This window comes from Coloeus monedula, assembly GCF_965178545.1.
Source record: "Coloeus monedula genome assembly, chromosome: 37".
NCBI lineage: Eukaryota > Metazoa > Chordata > Aves > Passeriformes > Corvidae > Coloeus > Coloeus monedula.
In genome coordinates this window covers 1,023,748-1,042,278 of record NC_138817.1, presented here as the reverse complement: position 1 = coordinate 1,042,278, position 18,531 = coordinate 1,023,748, and the positions used below count along the sequence as shown (strand labels likewise).

The window sequence follows — 18,531 nt, the reverse complement described above, 5'->3', positions numbered from 1 at the left end:
TTGGGGGCGTTCAGGGGGTGTTGGGGATGTTCAGGGTGTTGGGGACACTGGGGGTGTTGGAGGTGTTGGGGACATTGGGGACACTGGGGGTGTTGGGGACGTTCGGGACGCTGGGGACACTGAGAATGTCAGGGACATTTGGGGTGTTGGGGACGTTCAGGGGGTTGGGGACATTGGGGGCGTTCAGGGTGTTGGGGATGTTCGGGGTGTTGGGGACACTGGGGGTGTTGGAGGTGTTGGGGACATTGGGGACATTGGGGACATTGGGGACGTTGGGGACATTGGGGACATTGGGGACGTTGGGGTGTTGGAGATGTTGGGGACATTGGGGACGTTCAGGAGGTTGGGGATGTTCGGGGATGTTGGGGACATCGGGGACATCGGGGACATTGAGGGGGTTGGGGATGTTCAGGGTGTTGGGGACATTGGGGACGTTCAGGAGGTTGGAGACATTGGGGACATTGGGGACATTGAGGTGTTGGGGACGTCGGGGTGTTGGAGGTGTTGGGGACATCGGGGACGTTGGGGACATCGGGGGTTTTGGGGATGTTCAGGGGGTTGGGGATGTTGGAGGTGTTGGGGACATTGGGGATGGTCGGGGGTTGGGGACATCGGGGACATCGGGGATGTTGGGGACATTGGGGGCGTTCAGGGGGTTTTGGGGATGTTCGGGGTGTTGGGGACACTGGGGGTGTTGGAGGTGTTGGGGACGTCGGGGACATTGGGGGTGTTGGGGATGTTCAGGGGGTTGGGGACATTGAGGTGTTGGAGGTGTTGGGGACATTGGGGACGTTCAGGAGGTTGGGGACATTGGGGACGTTGGGGTGTTGGGGGCGTTGGGGACATTGGGGGTGTCAGGGACATTCAGGGCGTTGGGGACATCGGGGGCATTGGGGGCACTGGGGGCGTTGGGGACATTGATGGACAGTGGGGACACTGCTGGACACTGGGGACTTCGATGGACATTGGGGACTTTGATGGACACTGGGGACTTCGATGGACATTGGGGACCCTGCTGGACATTGGGGACACTGTGGACATTGGGGACCCTGCTGGACATTGGGAACACTGGGCACACCAGGAGTCCTGCTGGACATTGGGGACACTGGGGACATTGGGGACTTTGATGGACATTGGGAATTTTGATGGACACTGGGGACCCTGGGGACATTGGGGACCCTGCTGGACATTGGGAACATTGGGGACACTGGGAACATTGGGGACACCAGGAGTCCTGCTGGACATTGGGGACACTGGGGACATTGGGGACATTGGGGACCCTGCTGGACACTGGGGACACTGGGGAGCCTGATGGACACTGGGGACCGTGCTGGACATTGGGGACACTGGGGAGCCTGCTGGACATTGGGGACCCTGCTGGACACTGGGGACCCTGCTGGACACTGGGGACACTGCTGGACACTGGGGACTTTGATGGTCATTGGGAGCCTGCTGGACACTGAGGCCATTGGGGCCCCTGCTGGACATTGGGGCCCCTGCTGGACATTGGGGACCCTGCTGGACACTGGGGGCACTGGGGACACTGGGGCCACTGAGGACCCTACTGGACATTGGGGACAGTGGAGACAGAGTACCCTACTGGACACTGGGGACCTTGCTGGACATTGGGGACCCTGCTGGACACTGGGGACACTGCTGGACACTGCTGGACCCAGGGAACACTGGGGACACTGCTGGACACTGTGGACCCTGCTGGACACTGGGGACACTGGGGACTTTGATGGTCATTGGGAGCCTGCTGGGCACTGAGGCCATTGGGGCCCCTGCTGGACACTGCGGACGTTGCTGGACACTGGAGACCCTGCTGGACACTGCGGACACTGGAGCCACTGGGGACCTTGCTGGACACTGGGGACCCTGCTGGACATTGGGGACACTGGGGACCTTGCTGGACACTGGGGACCCTGCTGGACATTGGGGACCCTGCTGGACATTGGGGACACTGGGGACCCTGCTGGACACTGGGGACCCTGCTGGACATTGGGGACACTGGGGACCTTGCTGGACACTGGGGACCCTGCTGGACATTGGGGACCCTGCTGGACATTGGGGACACTGGGGACCCTGCTGGACACTGGGGACCCTGCTGGACATTGGGGACCCTGCTGGACATTGGGGACACTGGGGACCTTGCTGGACACTGGGGACCCTGCTGGACATTGGGGACCCTGCTGGACATTGGGGACACTGGGGACCCTGCTGGACACTGGGGACCCTGCTGGACATTGGGGACACTGGGGACCTTGCTGGACACTGGGGACCCTGCTGGACATTGGGGACCCTGCTGGACATTGGGGACACTGGGGACCCTGCTGGACACTGGGGACCCTGCTGGACATTGGGGACCCTGCTGGACATTGGGGACATTGGGGACCCTGCTGGACACTGAGGACCGTGCTGGACACTGCGGACCCTGGGGACCCTGGGGACCTTGCTGGACATTGCGGACCCTGCTGGACACTGGAGACCCTGAGGACACTGGGAACCATTGAGACCATTGAGAACATTTTGAGGACATTTCGGGGACATTTCGGGGACATTTCGGGGACATTTGAGGCCATCGCAGACCCATCCACGCCGTCGCCGCCCCCGCCCAGGTGCCACCCCCAGGTGCCACCCCCAGGTGTCCCCCCAGGTGTCCCTCACCTGCTCCAGGATGTGCGTCCTCCTGGTGGCCGCGGGGTCCTCGTCGTCCTCGGCGGGGCCGTCCCTGTCCCTGTCCCTGTCCCTGTCCCGGTCCCGGTCCCGGTCCCCGTCCCGGTCGCCGTCCTTGTCCCCGTCCCGGTCGCGCTCGCGGGGCGGCTCCTCGGGGGCCATGTCGAACAGCTCGCGGATGGTTTGCTGCGGGGCGTGGCACACCTGGGTGGCACCTGGGTGGCACCTGGGCACACCTGGGCACACCTGGGCACACCTGGGTGGCACCTGGGGGCACTTGGGTGGCACCTGGGCACACCTGGGCGCACCTGGGTGGCACCTGGGGGCACCTGGGCACACCTGGGGACATCTAGGGACACCTCAGACCCCATTTGGGGGCATCTGGGGACAGCTGGGGGCATCTGAGGCCCCATTTGGGGACACCTGGGGGCACCTGGGCACACCTGGGGACATCTCAGACCCCATTTGGGGGCATCTGGGGGCACCTGGGCACACCTGAAACCCTGTTTGGGGACACCTGGGCACACCTGGGCACAGTTGGGGACATTTGGGGACATCTCAGACCCCATTTGGGGGCATCTGGGGACACCTGGGCACACCTGAGACCCCGTTTGGGGGCACCTGGGCACACCTGGGCACACCTGGGATCCCATCTGGGGGCATCTCAGGACACCTGAGGGCACCTGGGGGCATCTGAGACCCCATTTGGGGACACCTGGGCACACCTGGGCACACCTGAGACCCCGTTTGGGGGCACCTGGGGACATCTGGAGACACCTGAGACTCCATTTGGGGGCATCTGGGGCCACCTGGGGGCACCTGGGAGTAGCTGAGGACACCTGGGCACACCTGGGCACACCTGGAACCCCATTTGGGGCCACCTGGGCACATCTGGGCACAGCAGGATCTCACCTAAAGCCCCCAAATTTGGGTGCCCTGCACACCTGGGCACACCTGGGCACACCTGGGCACACCTGGGCCTCACCTGGACCCCCAAGGTGTCCCCAGGAGCTTCCCCCACACCTGGCACTGCCCAAATTTGGGTGCTCCCACCCTGCCCTCACCTGGTCCCGCCCTCACCTGTCCCACCTGTCCCTCACCTGTCCCTCACCTGTCCTCACCTGTCCCACCTGTCCTCACCTGTCCCACCTGTCCCACCTGTCCCCACCTGTCCTCACCTGTCCCTCACCTGTCCCTCACCTGTCCCTCACCTGTCCCCACCTGTCCCTCACCTGTCCCTCACCTGTCCCTCACCTGTCCCCACCTGTCCTCACCTGTCCTCACCTGTCCCCACCTGTCCCCACCTGTCCTCACCTGTCCTCACCTGTCCCACCTGTCCGCGCTCACCTGTTTGAAGTAGGCGGTGGTGAAGTTGCCGCCCTCGATGGCCATGTCCCCCAGCAGCCGCTTCTGGTTCGCCTTCTTGAGGATGTTCTCCTCCACCGTGCGCTCGCTGATCAGCCTGCGGCAGGTAACGCACAGGTGAGACAGGTGAGACAGGTGGGGGACAGGTGAGACAGGTGGGGACAGGTGAGACAGGTGAGGGACAGGTGAGGGACAGGTGAGGACAGGTGAGACAGGTGGGACAGGTGGGACAGGTGGGACAGGTGGGGACAGGTGAGACAGGTGAGGGACAGGTGAGGGACAGGTGAGGACAGGTGGGGACAGGTGGGGACAGGTGAGGGACAGGTGAGGGACAGGTGAGGACAGGTGAGGGACAGGTGGGACAGGTGGGGACAGGTGAGGGACAGGTGAGGGACAGGTGAGGGACAGGTGGGACAGGTGAGGGACAGGTGAGGACAGGTGAGGACAGGTGGGGACAGGTGAGGGACAGGTGGGACAGGTGGGACAGGTGAGGGACAGGTGAGGGACAGGTGGGACAGGTGAGGACAGGTGGGGACAGGTGGGGACAGGTGAGGGACAGGTGAGGGACAGGTGAGGGACAGGTGGGACAGGTGAGGGACAGGTGAGGACAGGTGAGGACAGGTGGGGACAGGTGAGGACAGGTGGGGACAGGTGGGGACAGGTGAGGACAGGTGAGGGACAGGTGAGGGACAGGTGGGGACAGGTGGGGACAGGTGAGGACAGGTGGGGACAGGTGGGGACAGGTGAGGACAGGTGAGGGACAGGTGAGGGACAGGTGAGGGACAGGTGAGGGACAGGTGAGGACAGGTGGGGGACAGGTGAGGGACAGGTGAGGGACAGGTGGGACAGGTGGGACAGGTGAGGGACAGGTGGGACAGGTGTGGGACAGGTGGGGACAGGTGAGGGACAGGTGAGGGACAGGTGAGACAGGTGAGGGACAGGTGAGGACAGGTGAGGACAGGTGAGGGACAGGTGAGGGACAGGTGAGGGACAGGTGAGGGACAGGTGGGACAGGTGGGACAGGTGAGGGACAGGTGGGACAGGTGAGGGACAGGTGAGGACAGGTGAGGACAGGTGAGGGACAGGTGAGGGACAGGTGAGGGACAGGTGAGGGACAGGTGGGACAGGTGGGACAGGTGAGGGACAGGTGAGGGACAGGTGGGACAGGTGAGGGACAGGTGAGGGACAGGTGAGGGACAGGTGAGGGACAGGTGAGGGACAGGTGGGACAGGTGGGACAGGTGAGGGACAGGTGGGACAGGTGTGGGACAGGTGGGGACAGGTGAGACAGGTGAGGGACAGGTGAGGGACAGGTGAGGACAGGTGGGACAGGTGAGGGACAGGTGAGGACAGGTGAGGACAGGTGAGGGACAGGTGAGGACAGGTGTGGGACAGGTGGGGACAGGTGAGGGACAGGTGAGGGACAGGTGAGGGACAGGTGAGGGACAGGTGAGGGACAGGTGGGGACAGGTGAGGACAGGTGAGGGACAGGTGAGGGACAGGTGGGGACAGGTGAGGACAGGTGAGGGACAGGTGAGGGACAGGTGAGGGACAGGTGGGGACAGGTGGGGACAGGGGGGGACAGGTGGGGCAGAAACCCCCAAACAGCCAAGCAACCGCCCAGGTGAGCTCCCACCTGGCCAGGTGGGCACCCAGGTGCCACAGGTGAGCTCTTACCTCCCAAATACCCACCCAGGTGAGCCCCAGGTGCCCAGGTGGGCACCCAGGTGAGCTCCCACCTATCCAGGTGAGCCCCAGGTGAGCTCCTCTCACCCAGGTGGGCACCCAGGTGCCACAGGTGAGCTCTTACCTCCCAAATACCCACCCAGGTGATGCCCAGGTGGGCACCCAGGTGCCACAGGTGAGCTCCTACCTCCCAAATACCCACCCAGGTGAGCCCCAGGTGATGCCCAGGTGAGCACCCAGGTAACACAGGTGAGCTCCTACCTCCCAAATACCCACCCAGGTGAGCCCCAGGTGCCCAGGTGAGCACCCAGGTGAGCTCCCACCTATCCAGGTGAGCTCCAGGTGAGCTCCTCTCACCCAGGTGAGCCCCAGGTGCCCAGGTGGGCACCCAGGTGCCACAGGTGAGCTCCTACCTCCCAAATACCCACCCAGGTGAGCCCCAGGTGCCCAGGTGAGCACCCAGGTGAGCTCCCACCTATCCAGGTGAGCCCCAGGTGAGCCCCAGGTGCCCAGGTGGGCACCCAGGTGAGCCCAGGTGCTGCCCAGGCGCGCTCACCTGTAGATGTGGACGTCGCGGGTCTGGCCGATGCGGTGGCACCGGTCCTGGGCCTGCGCGTCCATGGTGGGGTTCCAGTCGGAGTCGTAGAACACCACGGTGTCGGCCCCGGCCAGGTTGACGCCGACGCCGCCCGAGCGCGTCGAGAGGATGAAGCAGAAAATCCTCTTGTCGGCGTTGAAGCGCTCCATGAGGGCCTGCGGGGCGCGGGCAGGTGAGGGGGCACAGCTGGCACGGGCAGGTGAGGGGGGCACAGCTGGGGGAGCAGGTGGGGGGGGCACAGCTGGCACGGGCAGGTGAGGGGTGGGCACACCTGGGGGAGCAGGTGGGGGGGGCACACCTGGCATGGGGGGGGCACCTGGGGGGGCAGGTGAGGGGCGGGCACACCTGGGGGGGGACACCTGGCATGGACAGGTGAGGGGTGGGCACCTGGGGGGGGCACAGCTGGCACAGGCAGGTGAGGGGAGCACAGCTGGCATGGGGGGGGCACCTGGGGGGGCACACCTGGCATGGACAGGTGAGGGGGGGCACACCTGAGGGAGTAGGTGGGGGGGGCACAGCTGGCATGGGGGGCACCTGGGGGAGCAGGTGAGGGAGGGGCACACCTGGGGGGGGACACCTGGCACAGGCAGGTGAGGGGCGGGCACACCTGGCATGGAGGAGGCACCTGGGGGGGGCACACCTGGCATGGACAGGTGAGGGGGGGCACACCTGGGGAGGGCACACCTGAGGGGGGCACACCTGGCACGGGCAGGTGAGGGGTGGGCACACCTGAGGGAGCAGGTGGGGGGGGCACAGCTGGCATGGGGGGGGCACCTGGGGGGGCAGGTGAGGGGCAGGCACACCCGGGGGGGCACACCTGGCACAGGCAGATGAGGGGAGCACACCTGGCATGGGGGGGGCACCTGGGGGGGCACACCTGGCATGGACAGGTGAGGGGTGGGCACACCTGAGGGAGTAGGTGGGGGGGGCACACCTGGCATGGGGAGGGCACCTGGGGGAGCAGGTGAGGGGCGTGCACACCCGGGGGGGCACACCTGGCACGGGCAGGTGAGGTGGGGCACACCTGGCATGGAGGAGGCACCTGGGGGGGGCACACCTGGCATGGACAGGTGAGGGGGGGCACCTGGGGGGGCAGGTGAGGGGGGGCACCTGGGGGGGCACAACTGGCACAGGCAGGTGAGGGGAGCACAGCTGGCATGGGGGGGGCACCTGGGGGGGCACACCTGGCATGGACAGGTGAGGGGGGGCACACCTGAGGGGGGCACAGCTGGCACGGGCAGGTGAGGGGGGGCACACCTGGTGGAGCAGGTGGGGGGGGCACACCTGGCATGGGGGGGGGCACCTGGGGGGGCAGGTGAGGGGCGGGCACACCTGGGGGGGGCACACCTGGCATGTGGGGGGGGCACCTGCGGGGGCACACCTGGCATGGGCAGGTGAGGGGCGGGCACACCTGGGGGGGCAGGTGAGGGGCGGGCACACCTGGGGGGCACACCTGGCATGGGCAGGTGAGGGGAGCACAGCTGGCATGGGGGAGGCACCTGGGGGGGCACACCTGGCATGGACAGGTGAGGGGGGGCACACCTGGGGAGGGCACACCTGAGGGGGGCACACCTGGCACGGGCAGGTGAGGGGTGGGCACACCTGGTGGAGCAGGTGGGGGGGGCACACCTGGCACGGGGGGGGCACCTGGGGGGGCAGGTGAGGGGCGGGCACACCTGGGGGGGGCACACCTGGCATGTGGGGGGGGCACCTGCGGGGGCACACATGGCATGGGCAGGTGAGGGGCGGGCACACCTGGGGGGGCAGGTGAGGGGCGGGCACACCTGGCATGGGAGGGGCACACCTGGGGAGGGCACACCTGGCATGGGCAGGTGAGGGAGGGGCACACCTGGCATGGGAGGGGCACACCTGGCATGGGCAGGTGAGGGGGGGAGCACCTCGGGTGGGGCAGGTGAGGGCACCTGGGAGCAGCCCTGGGGCACAGAGGAGGGAGAAAAGGGCTCGGTTTGGACACCTGGGCACAGCTGGGCACACCTTGGGCACAGCTGGGCACAGCTGGGCACACCTGCAGCATGCCAAGCATTGCCCATCCCTCCCTGCCCCTGTTCCCAGCTGTGCCCAGGTGTGCCCAGGTGTGCCCCCGCCACACCCAGGTGTGCCCAGGCGCCCTCAGCTGTGTCCAGGTGTATCCCAGGTGTGTCCCAGCTGTGCCCAGGTGTGCCCAGGTGTGTCTCAGGTGTATCCCAGGTGCCCCCAGCTGTACCCAGTTGTGCCCCAGCTGTGCCCAGGTGCCCCCAACTGTGTCCAGGTGTATCCCAGGTGCCCCCAGGTGCCCCCAGGTGCATCCGAGGTGCCCCCAGGTGTATCCCAGGTGTACCCCCAACTGTGCCCACGTGCCCTCAGGTGTGCCCAGGTGTATCCCAGGTGCCCCCAGGTGCCCCCAGCTGTCCCCAGGTGTATCCCAGTTGACCCCAGCGGTGCCCATGTGCCCCCAGGTGTGCCCAGGTGTATCCCAGGTGCCCCCAACTGCCCCCAGGTGTATCTGAGATGCCCCCAGATGTATTTGAAGTGCCCCCAGGTGTATCCCAGGTGCCCCCAGGTGCCCCCAACTGCCCCCAGGTGTATTTGAAGTGCCCCCAGGTGTATCTGAGGTACCCCCAGGTGCCCCCAGCGGTGCCCAGGTGTATCCCAGGTGTATCCCAGGTGTATCCCAGGTGCCCCCAGCAGTGCCCAGGTGTATCCCAGGTGCCCCCAGGTGCCCCCAGCAGTGCCCAGGTGTATCCCAGGTGTATCCCAGGTGCCCCCAGCGGTGCCCAGGTGTATCCCAGGTGTATCCCAGGTGCCCCCAGCGGTGCCCAGGTGTATCCCAGGTGTATCCCAGGTGCCCCCAGCAGTGCCCAGGTGTATCCCAGGTGTATCCCAGGTGCCCCCAGCAGTGCCCAGGTGTATCCCAGGTGCCCCCAGCAGTGCCCAGGTGTATCCCAGGTGTATCCCAGGTGCCCCCAGCGGTGCCCAGGTGTATCCCAGGTGTATCCCAGGTGCCCCCAGCGGTGCCCAGGTGCATCCCAGGTGCCCCCAGCAGTGCCCAGGTGTATCCCAGGTGCCCCCAGGTGCCCCCAACTGCCCCCAGGTGCCCCCAGGTGTATCTCAGGTGCCCCCAGCGGTGCCCAGGTGTATCCCAGGTGCCCCCAGCGATGCCCAGGTGTATCCCAGGTGTATCCCAGGTGCCCCCAGCGGTGCCCAGGTGTATCCCAGGTGCATCCCAGGTGCCCCCAGCGGTGCCCAGGTGCCCCCAGGTGTATCCCAGGTGCCCCCAGGTGCCGCGGGCGGTGCCGAGGCGCGGGCGGGGCTCACCTGGCGCTGCTCGACGCGGGTGGAGCCGTCGAGGCGCAGGTAGATGTGGCCGTGGAAGGTGAGGAAGCGCTCGAGCACGTCGAGCATGCGCGTCATCTGCGTGAAGATCAGCACCCGGTGCCCCCCGGCGCGGAGCCGCCGCAGCAGCGCGTCCAGAGCCTGCAGCTTACCTGTGACAGGTGAGAGACACGTGAGGGACACCTGGGACAGGTGAGAGACACGTGAGAGACACCTGGGACAGGTGAGAGACACCTGGGACAGGTGAGGGACAGGGGAGAGACAGGTGAGGGACAGGTGAGGGACAGGTGAGGGACAGGTGGGGACAGGTGAGGGACACCTGGGACAGGTGAGGACAGGTGGGACAGGTGAGGGACAGGTGAGGGACAGGTGAGGGACAGGTGGGGACAGGTGAGGGACAGGTGAGGGACAGGTGGGGACAGGTGAGGGACAGGTGGGGACAGGTGGGGACAGCCCTTCCACCCAATTGTCCCCACATCCCCTGGAAATGTCCCCAAATCCTCTCAAAATGTCCCCAAACCCCTCCCAGATGTCCCCAAACCCCCTCAGAATGTCTCCAAACGTCCCCAACCCCCCCCCCCCCCCAAATCCCCTCCAAATGTCCCCAAATCGCCTCAAAATGTCCCCAAATCGCCTGGAAATGTCCCCAAGCCCCTGGAAATGTCCCCAAGCCTCCTCAAAATGCCATCTAATGTCCCCAAATCCCCTCCAAATGTCCCCAAATCCCCTCCAAATGTCCCCAAATGCCCCCAAAATGTCCCTAAATCGCCTCAAAATGTCCCCAAACCCCCTTCAAATGTCCCCAAACCCCCCCTAAATCCCCAGAAATGTCCCCAAATCCCCTGGAAATGTCCCCAAATCCCCTCAAAATGCCAACCCCAAATGTCCCCAACCCCCCCCCCAATATCCCCAAACCTCCCCAAATCCCCTCAAAATGTCCCCAAATCCCCTCCAAATGTCCCCAAACCTTCCCAAATCCCCTGGAAATCTCCCCAAATCCCCTGGAAATCTCCCCAAATCCCCTCCAAATCCCCTCAAAACCCCTCCAAATGCCCCCAAATCCCTTCAAAATGTCCCCAAACCCCCTCAAAATCCCCCCAAATCCCCTCCAAATCTCCCCAAATCCCCCCCAAATGTCCCCAAATCCCCTCCAAATGTCCCGAAACCCCCTGGAAATGTCCCCAAACCCCCTCAGAATGTCCCCACCCCCCCCCCCAAATGTCCCCAAATCCTCTCCAAATATCCCCAAACCCCCCTTAAATCCCCAGCAATGTCCCTGAATCCCCTCCAAATCCCCTCAAAATGCCCCCAAATGTCCCCAAATCCCCTCAGAATGTCCCCAACCCCCCCCAAATGTCCCCAAACCCCCTCCTGATGTCCCCAAACCCCTCCAAATGTCCCCAAATCCCCTGCAAATGTCCCCAAACCCCCCTTAAATCCCCAGAAATGTCCCTGAATCCCCTCCAAATCCCCCCAAAATGCCCCCAAATGTCCCCAAATCCCCCCCAAACGTCCCCAGATCCCCTCAGAATGTCCCCAAATCCCCCCCAAATGTCCCCAACCCCCCCTTAAATCCCCAGAAATGTCCCTGAATCCCCCCCAAATCCCCCCAAATCCCCTCAAAATGCCCCCAAATGTCCCCAAATCCTCTGGAAATGTCCCCAAACCCCCTCCAAATGTCCCCAAACCCCCTCCTGATGTCCCCAAATCCCCCCCAAATCCCCTCAAAATGCCCCCAAATGTCCCCAAACCCCCTCCTGATGTCCCCAGATCCCCTCAGAATGTCCCCAAACCCCCTCCTGATGTCCCCAAATCCCCCCCAAACCTCCCCAAACCCCCCCCAAATCCCCTCCAAACCTCCCCAAATCCCCCCCAAACCCTCCCCAAACCTCCCCAAATCCCCCCCAAACCTCCCCAAACCTCCCCAAATCCCCCCCAAACCTCCCCAAATCCCCCCCAAACCTCCCCAAACCTCCCCAAATCCCCCCCAAACCTCCCCAAATCCCCCCCAAACCTCCCCAAACCTCCCCAAATCCCCTCCAAACCTCCCCAAACCTCCCCAAATCCCCCCCAAACCTCCCCAAACCCCCCCAAATCCCCCCCAAACCCTCCCCAAACCTCCCCAAATCCCCTCCAAACCTCCCCAAATCCCCCCCAAACCTCCCCAAACCTCCCCAAATCCCCCCCAAACCTCCCCAAATCCCCTCCAAACCTCCCCAAACCTCCCCAAACCTCCCCCAAATCCCCCCCAAACCTCCCCAAATCCCCCCCAAACCTCCCCAAACCTCCCCAAATCCCCCCCAAACCTCCCCAAATCCCCCCCAAATCCCCCCCAAACCACCCCAAATCCCCCCCAAACCTCCCCAAATCCCCCCCAAACCTCCCCAAATCCCCCCCAAACCCCCCCCAAACCTCCCCAAATCCCCCCCAAACCTCCCCAAATCCCCCCCAAACCTCCCCAAATCCCCCCCAAACCTCCCCAAATCCCCCCCAAATCCCCCCCAAACCTCCCCAAATCCCCCCCAAACCTCCCCAAATCCCCCCCAAACCTCCCCAAATCCCCCCCAAACCTCCCCAAATCCCCCCCAAACCCTCCCCAAACCTCCCCAAATCCCCCCCAAACCTCCCCAAATCCCCCCCAAATCCCCCCCAAACCTCCCCAAACCTCCCCAAATCCCCCCCAAACCTCCCCAAACCTCCCCAAATCCCCCCCAAACCTCCCCAAACCTCCCCAAACCTCCCCAAACCTCCCCAAACCTCCCCAAACCCCCCCCAAACCTCCCCAAACCTCCCCAAACCCCCCCCAAACCTCCCCAAATCCCCCCCAAACCTCCCTAAACCTCCCCAAATCCCCTCCAAACCTCCCCAAATCCCCTCCAAACCTCCCCAAACCTCCCCAAACCTCCCCAAACCCCCCCCAAACCTCCCCCAAACCCTCCCCAAACCTCCCCAAACCTCCCCAAACCTCCCCAAATCCCCCCCAAACCTCCCCAAATCCCCCCCAAACCTCCCCAAACCTCCCCAAATCTCCCCAAACCTCCCCAAATCCCCCCCAAACCCCCCCCAAACCTCCCCAAATCCCCCCCAAACCTCCCCAAATCCCCCCCAAACCTCCCCAAACCTCCCCAAATCCCCCCCAAACCTCCCCAAACCTCCCCAAATCCCCCCCAAATCCCCTCCAAACCTCCCCAAATCCCCCCCAAACCTCCCCAAACCTCCCCAAATCCCCCCCAAACCTCCCCAAATCCCCCCCAACCCCCCCCAAATCCCCCCCAAACCTCCCCAAATCCCCCCCAAACCTCCCCAAACCTCCCCAAATCCCCCCCAAACCTCCCCAAACCTCCCCAAATCCCCCCCAAACCTCCCCAAATCCCCCCCAAATCCCCCCCAAACCACCCCAAATCCCCCCCAAACCTCCCCAAACCTCCCCAAACCTCCCCAAACCTCCCCAAATCCCCTCAAACCCCCTCCCCCAGCCCCGTACCGCAGTCGTACTGGACCAGCCGGGGGTCGGGGAAATGGGTGCGGGGTCCCCCCAGGAGCCCGGCCAGGGCCCCCCCGGCGCGAGCCCTGAGCTCCAGGCCCAGCTGCTGCTCCAGGCGCTGCCGCTGCCGCTGCGCCCAGGGCGGGGGGCGGCCGCTGTGCAGGGACACCCCCCGCGAGGCCACGGCCGGCACGGCCACCAGGAACCTGCCGGGGGCAACCGAGACGGCGCCGTCAGCGACCGGGGAGGGGGGAGGGTGTCGGATTTGGGGTTACGGAGAAGCGTTTTTTGGGGGGGGGGTGGGGGTTTGGGGAGGTTGGACAGCCCTGTGAAGGGAGATGGAATCGTCCGAGGGGGTGCTGGGAGCACTGGGAACCCCCCCATGGGGATGTGGGAGAGGCTGAAGGTCCTGGACACCCCTCTAAAGGGAGATGGAATCGTCCAAGGGGGCACTGGGACCCCCCCATGGGAACATGGGACAGCCCAAAGGTCCTGGACACCCCTCTAAGGGGAGATGGAATCGTCCGAGGGGGTGTTGGGAGCACTGGGAACCCCCCCATGGGGATGTGGGAGAGGCTGAAGGTCCTGGACACCCCTCTAAAGGGAGATGGAATCGTCCAAGGGGCACTGGGACCCCCCCATTGGGACGTGGGACAGCCCGAAGGTCCTGGACACCCCTAAAGGGAGTTGGACTCTTCCATCGGGGCACTGGGAGCCCAAAAATGGGGGGGGTCAAGGAGCTGGGAGCCCCCCATGGGGATGTGGGAGAGGCCGAAGGTCCTGGACACCCCTCTAAAGGGAGATGGAATCGTCCGAGGGGGTGCTGGGGGTGCTGGGGGCACTGGGAAACCAAAAATGGGAGGGGGGGGGTCAAGGAGCTGGGACCCCCCCATTGGGATGTGGGAGAGGCTGAAGGTCCTGGACACCCCTCTAAGGGGAGATGGATTCTTCCATGGGGGTGCTGGGAGCACTGGGACCCCCCCATGGGAACATGGGACAGCCCAAAGGTCCTGGACACCCCTCTAAGGGGAGATGGAATCGTCCGAGGGGGCACTGGGACCCCCCCATTGGGATGTGGAACAGCCCAAACGTCCTGGACCCTCCTCTAAAAGGAGATGGAATCGTCCAAGGGGGTGTTGGGAGCACTGGGAACCCCCCATGGGGATGTGGAAGAGGCCGAAGGTCCTGGACACCCCTCTAAGGGGAGATGGAATCGTCCAAGGGGGTGCTGGGGGGTCAAAAATGGGGGGGGTCAAGGAGCTGGGACCCCCCCATGGGGATGTGGAACAGCCCAAAGGTCCTGGACACCCCTCTAAAGGGAGATGGAATCGTCCGAGGGGCACTGGGACCCCCCCATGGGAACATGGGACAGCCCAAAGGTCCTGGACACCCCTCTAAGGGGAGATGGATTCTTCCATGGGAGTGCTGGGAGCACTGGGACCCCCCCATGGGGATGTGGAACAGCCCAAAGGTCCTGGACACCCCTCTAAAGGGAGATGGAATCGTCCAAGGGGGCGCTGGGAGCACTGGGAACCCCCCCATGGGGATGTGGGACAGCCCAAAGGTCCTGGACACCCCTCTAAGGGGAGATGGAATCGTCCAAGGGGGTGCTGGGGGGTCAAAAATGGGGGGGGTCAAAAAGCTGGGACCCCCCCATTGGGGATGTGGGAGAGGCCGAAGGTCCTGGACCCCCCTCTAAAGGGAGATGGAATCGTCCGAGGGGGCACTGGGACCCCCCCATTGGGATGTGGAACAGCCCAAAGGTCCTGGACATCCCTCTAAGGGGAGATGGAATCGTCCAAGGGGCACTGGGAGCACTGGGACCCCCCCATGGGGACATGGAACAGCCCAAAGGTCCTGGACCCCCCTCTAAGGGGAGATGGAATCGTCCGAGGGGGTGTTGGGAGCACTGGGACCCCCCCATGGGGATGTGGAAGAGGCCGAAGGTCCTGGACACCCCTCTAAAGGGAAATGGAATCGTCCGAGGGGGTGCTGGGGGTGCTGGGGGCACTGGGAAACCAAAAATGGGAGGGGGGGGTCAAGGAGCTGGGACCCCCCCATTGGGGATGTGGGACAGCCCAAAGGTCCTGGACACCCCTCTAAAGGGAAATGGAATCGTCCGAGGGGGTGCTGGGAACCCAAAAATGGGGGGGGTCAAGGAGCTGGGACCCCCCCATTGGGACGTGGAACAGCCCGAAGGTCCTGGACACCCCTCTAAGGGGAGATGGAATCGTCCAAGGGGGTGCTGGGAGCCCAAAAATCACCAAAAAAAACCCCTCAAAAAAACTGCCCAAAATTCCCAAAAATTTCCCAAAAGAACCCCAAAGTTCTCCAGAAATTCCCAAATTTTTCGCTGTCCCAGAGAAGCTTCATCCCGACCTAAAATCCCTCAAAATCCCCAAAAAATCCCTAAAGAATTCCTCCCAACAATTGCTAAAAATAAAAAAATAAAAACCCCAAAATATCCTAAATATTCCCCAAAAAATCCCTCCAAAAATCAGAAAAAATCCCTAAAAAATTACCAAAAATTGCCCCGAAATTCCCAAATTTTCACCTGTCCAGGAGGAGCTTCATCCCTACCTAAAATCCCCAAAAATCCCCAAAAAATCCCTAAAATAATCCCCAAAAAATTTCTCCCCAAAACAGCTAAAAATAAAAAAAAAATCCCCCCAAAATCCCCAAAAAATCCCAAAAAATTCTCCCAAAATTCCCAAATTTTCACCTGTCCAGGAGGAGCTTCACCCCTACTCAAAAAACCCCAAAATGCCCAAAAATTCCCCCAAAAAATCCCTAAAAAAATTCCTCCCAAAAATCGCTAAAAATTCATTAAAAATACCCCAAAAAAACCCCGAAAATTCCCCCAAAAAATCGCGAAAATACCCCAAAAAATCCCAAAATTTCTCCCAAAAATTCCCCAAATTTTTACCTGTCCAGGAGAAGCTTCATCCCTACCCAAAACACCCCAAAATCCCCCAAAAATCCCTAAAAAATCCTCCCCAAAAATCGCTAAAAATTCATTAAAAATCCCCCCAAAAAATCCCCAAAAATTCCCAAAAAATTCCCAAAAATTCTCCCAAGATTCCCAAATTTTCACCTGTCCAGGAGGAGCTTCACCCCTACCTAAAATCCACAAAAATCCCCAAAAATCCCCAAAAATCCCCCAAGAAAATCTCTAAAAAAATCCCTAAAAAATTCCTCTCAAAAACCGCTAAAAATTCATTAAAAATCCCCAAAAAATCGCAAAAAATCCCGAAAAATCCCCAAAAATTCCCAAAAAATTCCCAATTCTTTTTACCTGTCCAGGACCTTCATCCCAACCCAAAATACCTCCAAGAGCCTCAAAACATCCCTAAAAACTCCCCAAAATCCCCAAAAAATCGCAAAAAATCCCTAAAAAATCGCAAAGAATCGCAAAAAATCCCCAAAAAAATCCCGAAAAATCCCGAAAAATCCCCAAAAATCCCAAAAATTCCCAAAAAATTCCCAATTCTTTTTACCTGTCCAGGACCTTCATCCCAACCCAAAATACCTCCAAGAGCCCCAAAACATCCCTAAAAACTCCCCCAAAATCCCCAAAAAATCGCAAAAAATCCCCCAAAAAATCGCAAAAAATCGCAAAAAATCCCCAAAAAAACCCCAAAAAATTCCCAAAAATTCCCAAAAATTCTCAATTTTTTTTTTTGTATTCAGGACCTTCATCCCAACCCAAAATACCTCCAAAAACCTCAAAACATCCCTAAAAACTCCCCAAAAATCCCCAAAAAATCGCAAAAAATCCCCCAAAAATCGCAAAAAAATCGCAAAAAATCCCCAAAAAAATCCCAAAAAATCCCCAAAAATCCCCAAAAATCCCAAAAATTCCCAAAAAATTCCCAATTCTTTTTACCTGTCCAGGACCTTCATCCCAACCCAAAATACCTCCAAGAGCCTCAAAACATCCCTAAAAACTCCCCCAAAATCCCCAAAAAATCGCAAAAAATCCCTAAAAAATCGCAAAGAATCGCAAAAAATCCCCAAAAAAATCCCGAAAAATCCCGAAAAATCCCAAAAAATCCCAAAAATTCCCAAAAAATTCCCAATTCTTTTTACCTGTCCAGGACCTTCATCCCAACCCAAAATACCTCCAAGAGCCTCAAAACATCCCTAAAAACTCCCCAAAAATCCCCAAAAAATCCCAAAAAATCGCAAAAAAATCGCAAAAAATCCCGAAAAATCCCCAAAAATGCCAAAAATTCCCAAAAAATTCCCAATTCTTTTTACCTGTCCAGGACCTTCATCCCAACCCAAAATACCTCCAAGAGCCCCAAAACATCCCTAAAAACTCCCCCAAAATCCCCAAAAAATCGCAAAAAATCCCCCAAAAAATCGCAAAAAATCGCAAAAAATCCCCAAAAAAATCCCAAAAAATCCCCAAAAATCCCAAAAAATCCAAAAAAATCCCAAAAAATTCCCAATTCTTTTTACCTGTCCAGGACCTTCATCCCAGCCCAAAATACCTCCAAGAGCCCCAAAACATCCCTAAAAACTCCCCCAAAAATCCCAAAAAAATCGCAAAAAATCCCCCAAAAAAATCCCAAAAAATCCCCAAAAATTCCCAAAAAATTCCCAAAAATTCCCAATTTTTTTTTTTGTATTCAGGACCTTCATCCCAGCCCAAAATACCTCCAAGAGCCTCAAAACATCCCTAAAAACTCCCCCAAAATCCCCAAAAAATCGCAAAAAATCCCCCAAAAATCGCAAAAAAATCGCAAAAAATCCCAAAAAATCCCAAAAATTCCCAAAAAATTCCCAATTCTTTTTACCTGTCCAGGACCTTCATCCCAACCCAAAATACCTCCAAGAGCCCCAAAACATCCCTAAAAACTCCCCCAAAATCCCCAAAAAATCGCAAAAAATCCCCCAAAAATCGCAAAAAATCGCAAAAAATCCCCAAAAAAATCCCAAAAAATTCCCAAAAATTCTCAATTTTTTTTTTTGTATTCAGGACCTTCATCCCAACCCAAAATACCTCCAAAAACCTCAAAACATCCCTAAAAACTCCCCAAAAATCCCCAAAAAATAGCAAAAAATCCCCCAAAAATCGCAAAAAAATCGCAAAAAATCGCAAAAAATCCCCAAAAAATCCCAAAAAATTCCCAATTCTTTTTACCTGTCCAGGAGCTTCATCCCAACCCAAAATACCTCCAAGAGCCCCAAAACATCCCTAAAAACTCCCCCAAAATCCCCCCAAAAATCGCAAAAAATCCCTAAAAAATCGCAAAAAATCCCAAAAAATCCCAAAAAATCCCCAAAAAATCCCAAAAAATTCCCAAAAATTCTTTTTACCTGTCCAGGACCTTCATCCCAACCCAAAATACCTCCAAGAGCCCCAAAATATCCCTAAAAACTCC

The 18,531-nt window shown here is 60.0% G+C and overlaps 1 protein-coding gene across 1 annotated transcript in view; it reads right to left on the bottom strand.

Annotated features, from left to right (window-relative positions):
* Positions 1 to 18,531, bottom strand: part of SRCAP (Snf2 related CREBBP activator protein) — a 124,769-nt gene that overhangs the window by 10,587 nt on the left and 95,651 nt on the right. The window contains exons 27-31 of the mRNA XM_082300179.1: positions 13,142 to 13,347; positions 9,640 to 9,809; positions 6,283 to 6,479; positions 4,024 to 4,138; positions 2,668 to 2,862 (exon numbers count right to left, since the gene is read on the bottom strand). Coding sequence (XP_082156305.1) covers positions 2,668 to 2,862; positions 4,024 to 4,138; positions 6,283 to 6,479; positions 9,640 to 9,809; positions 13,142 to 13,347 — 883 coding nt within the window. The remainder of the gene's footprint in view (positions 1 to 2,667; positions 2,863 to 4,023; positions 4,139 to 6,282; positions 6,480 to 9,639; positions 9,810 to 13,141; positions 13,348 to 18,531) is intronic.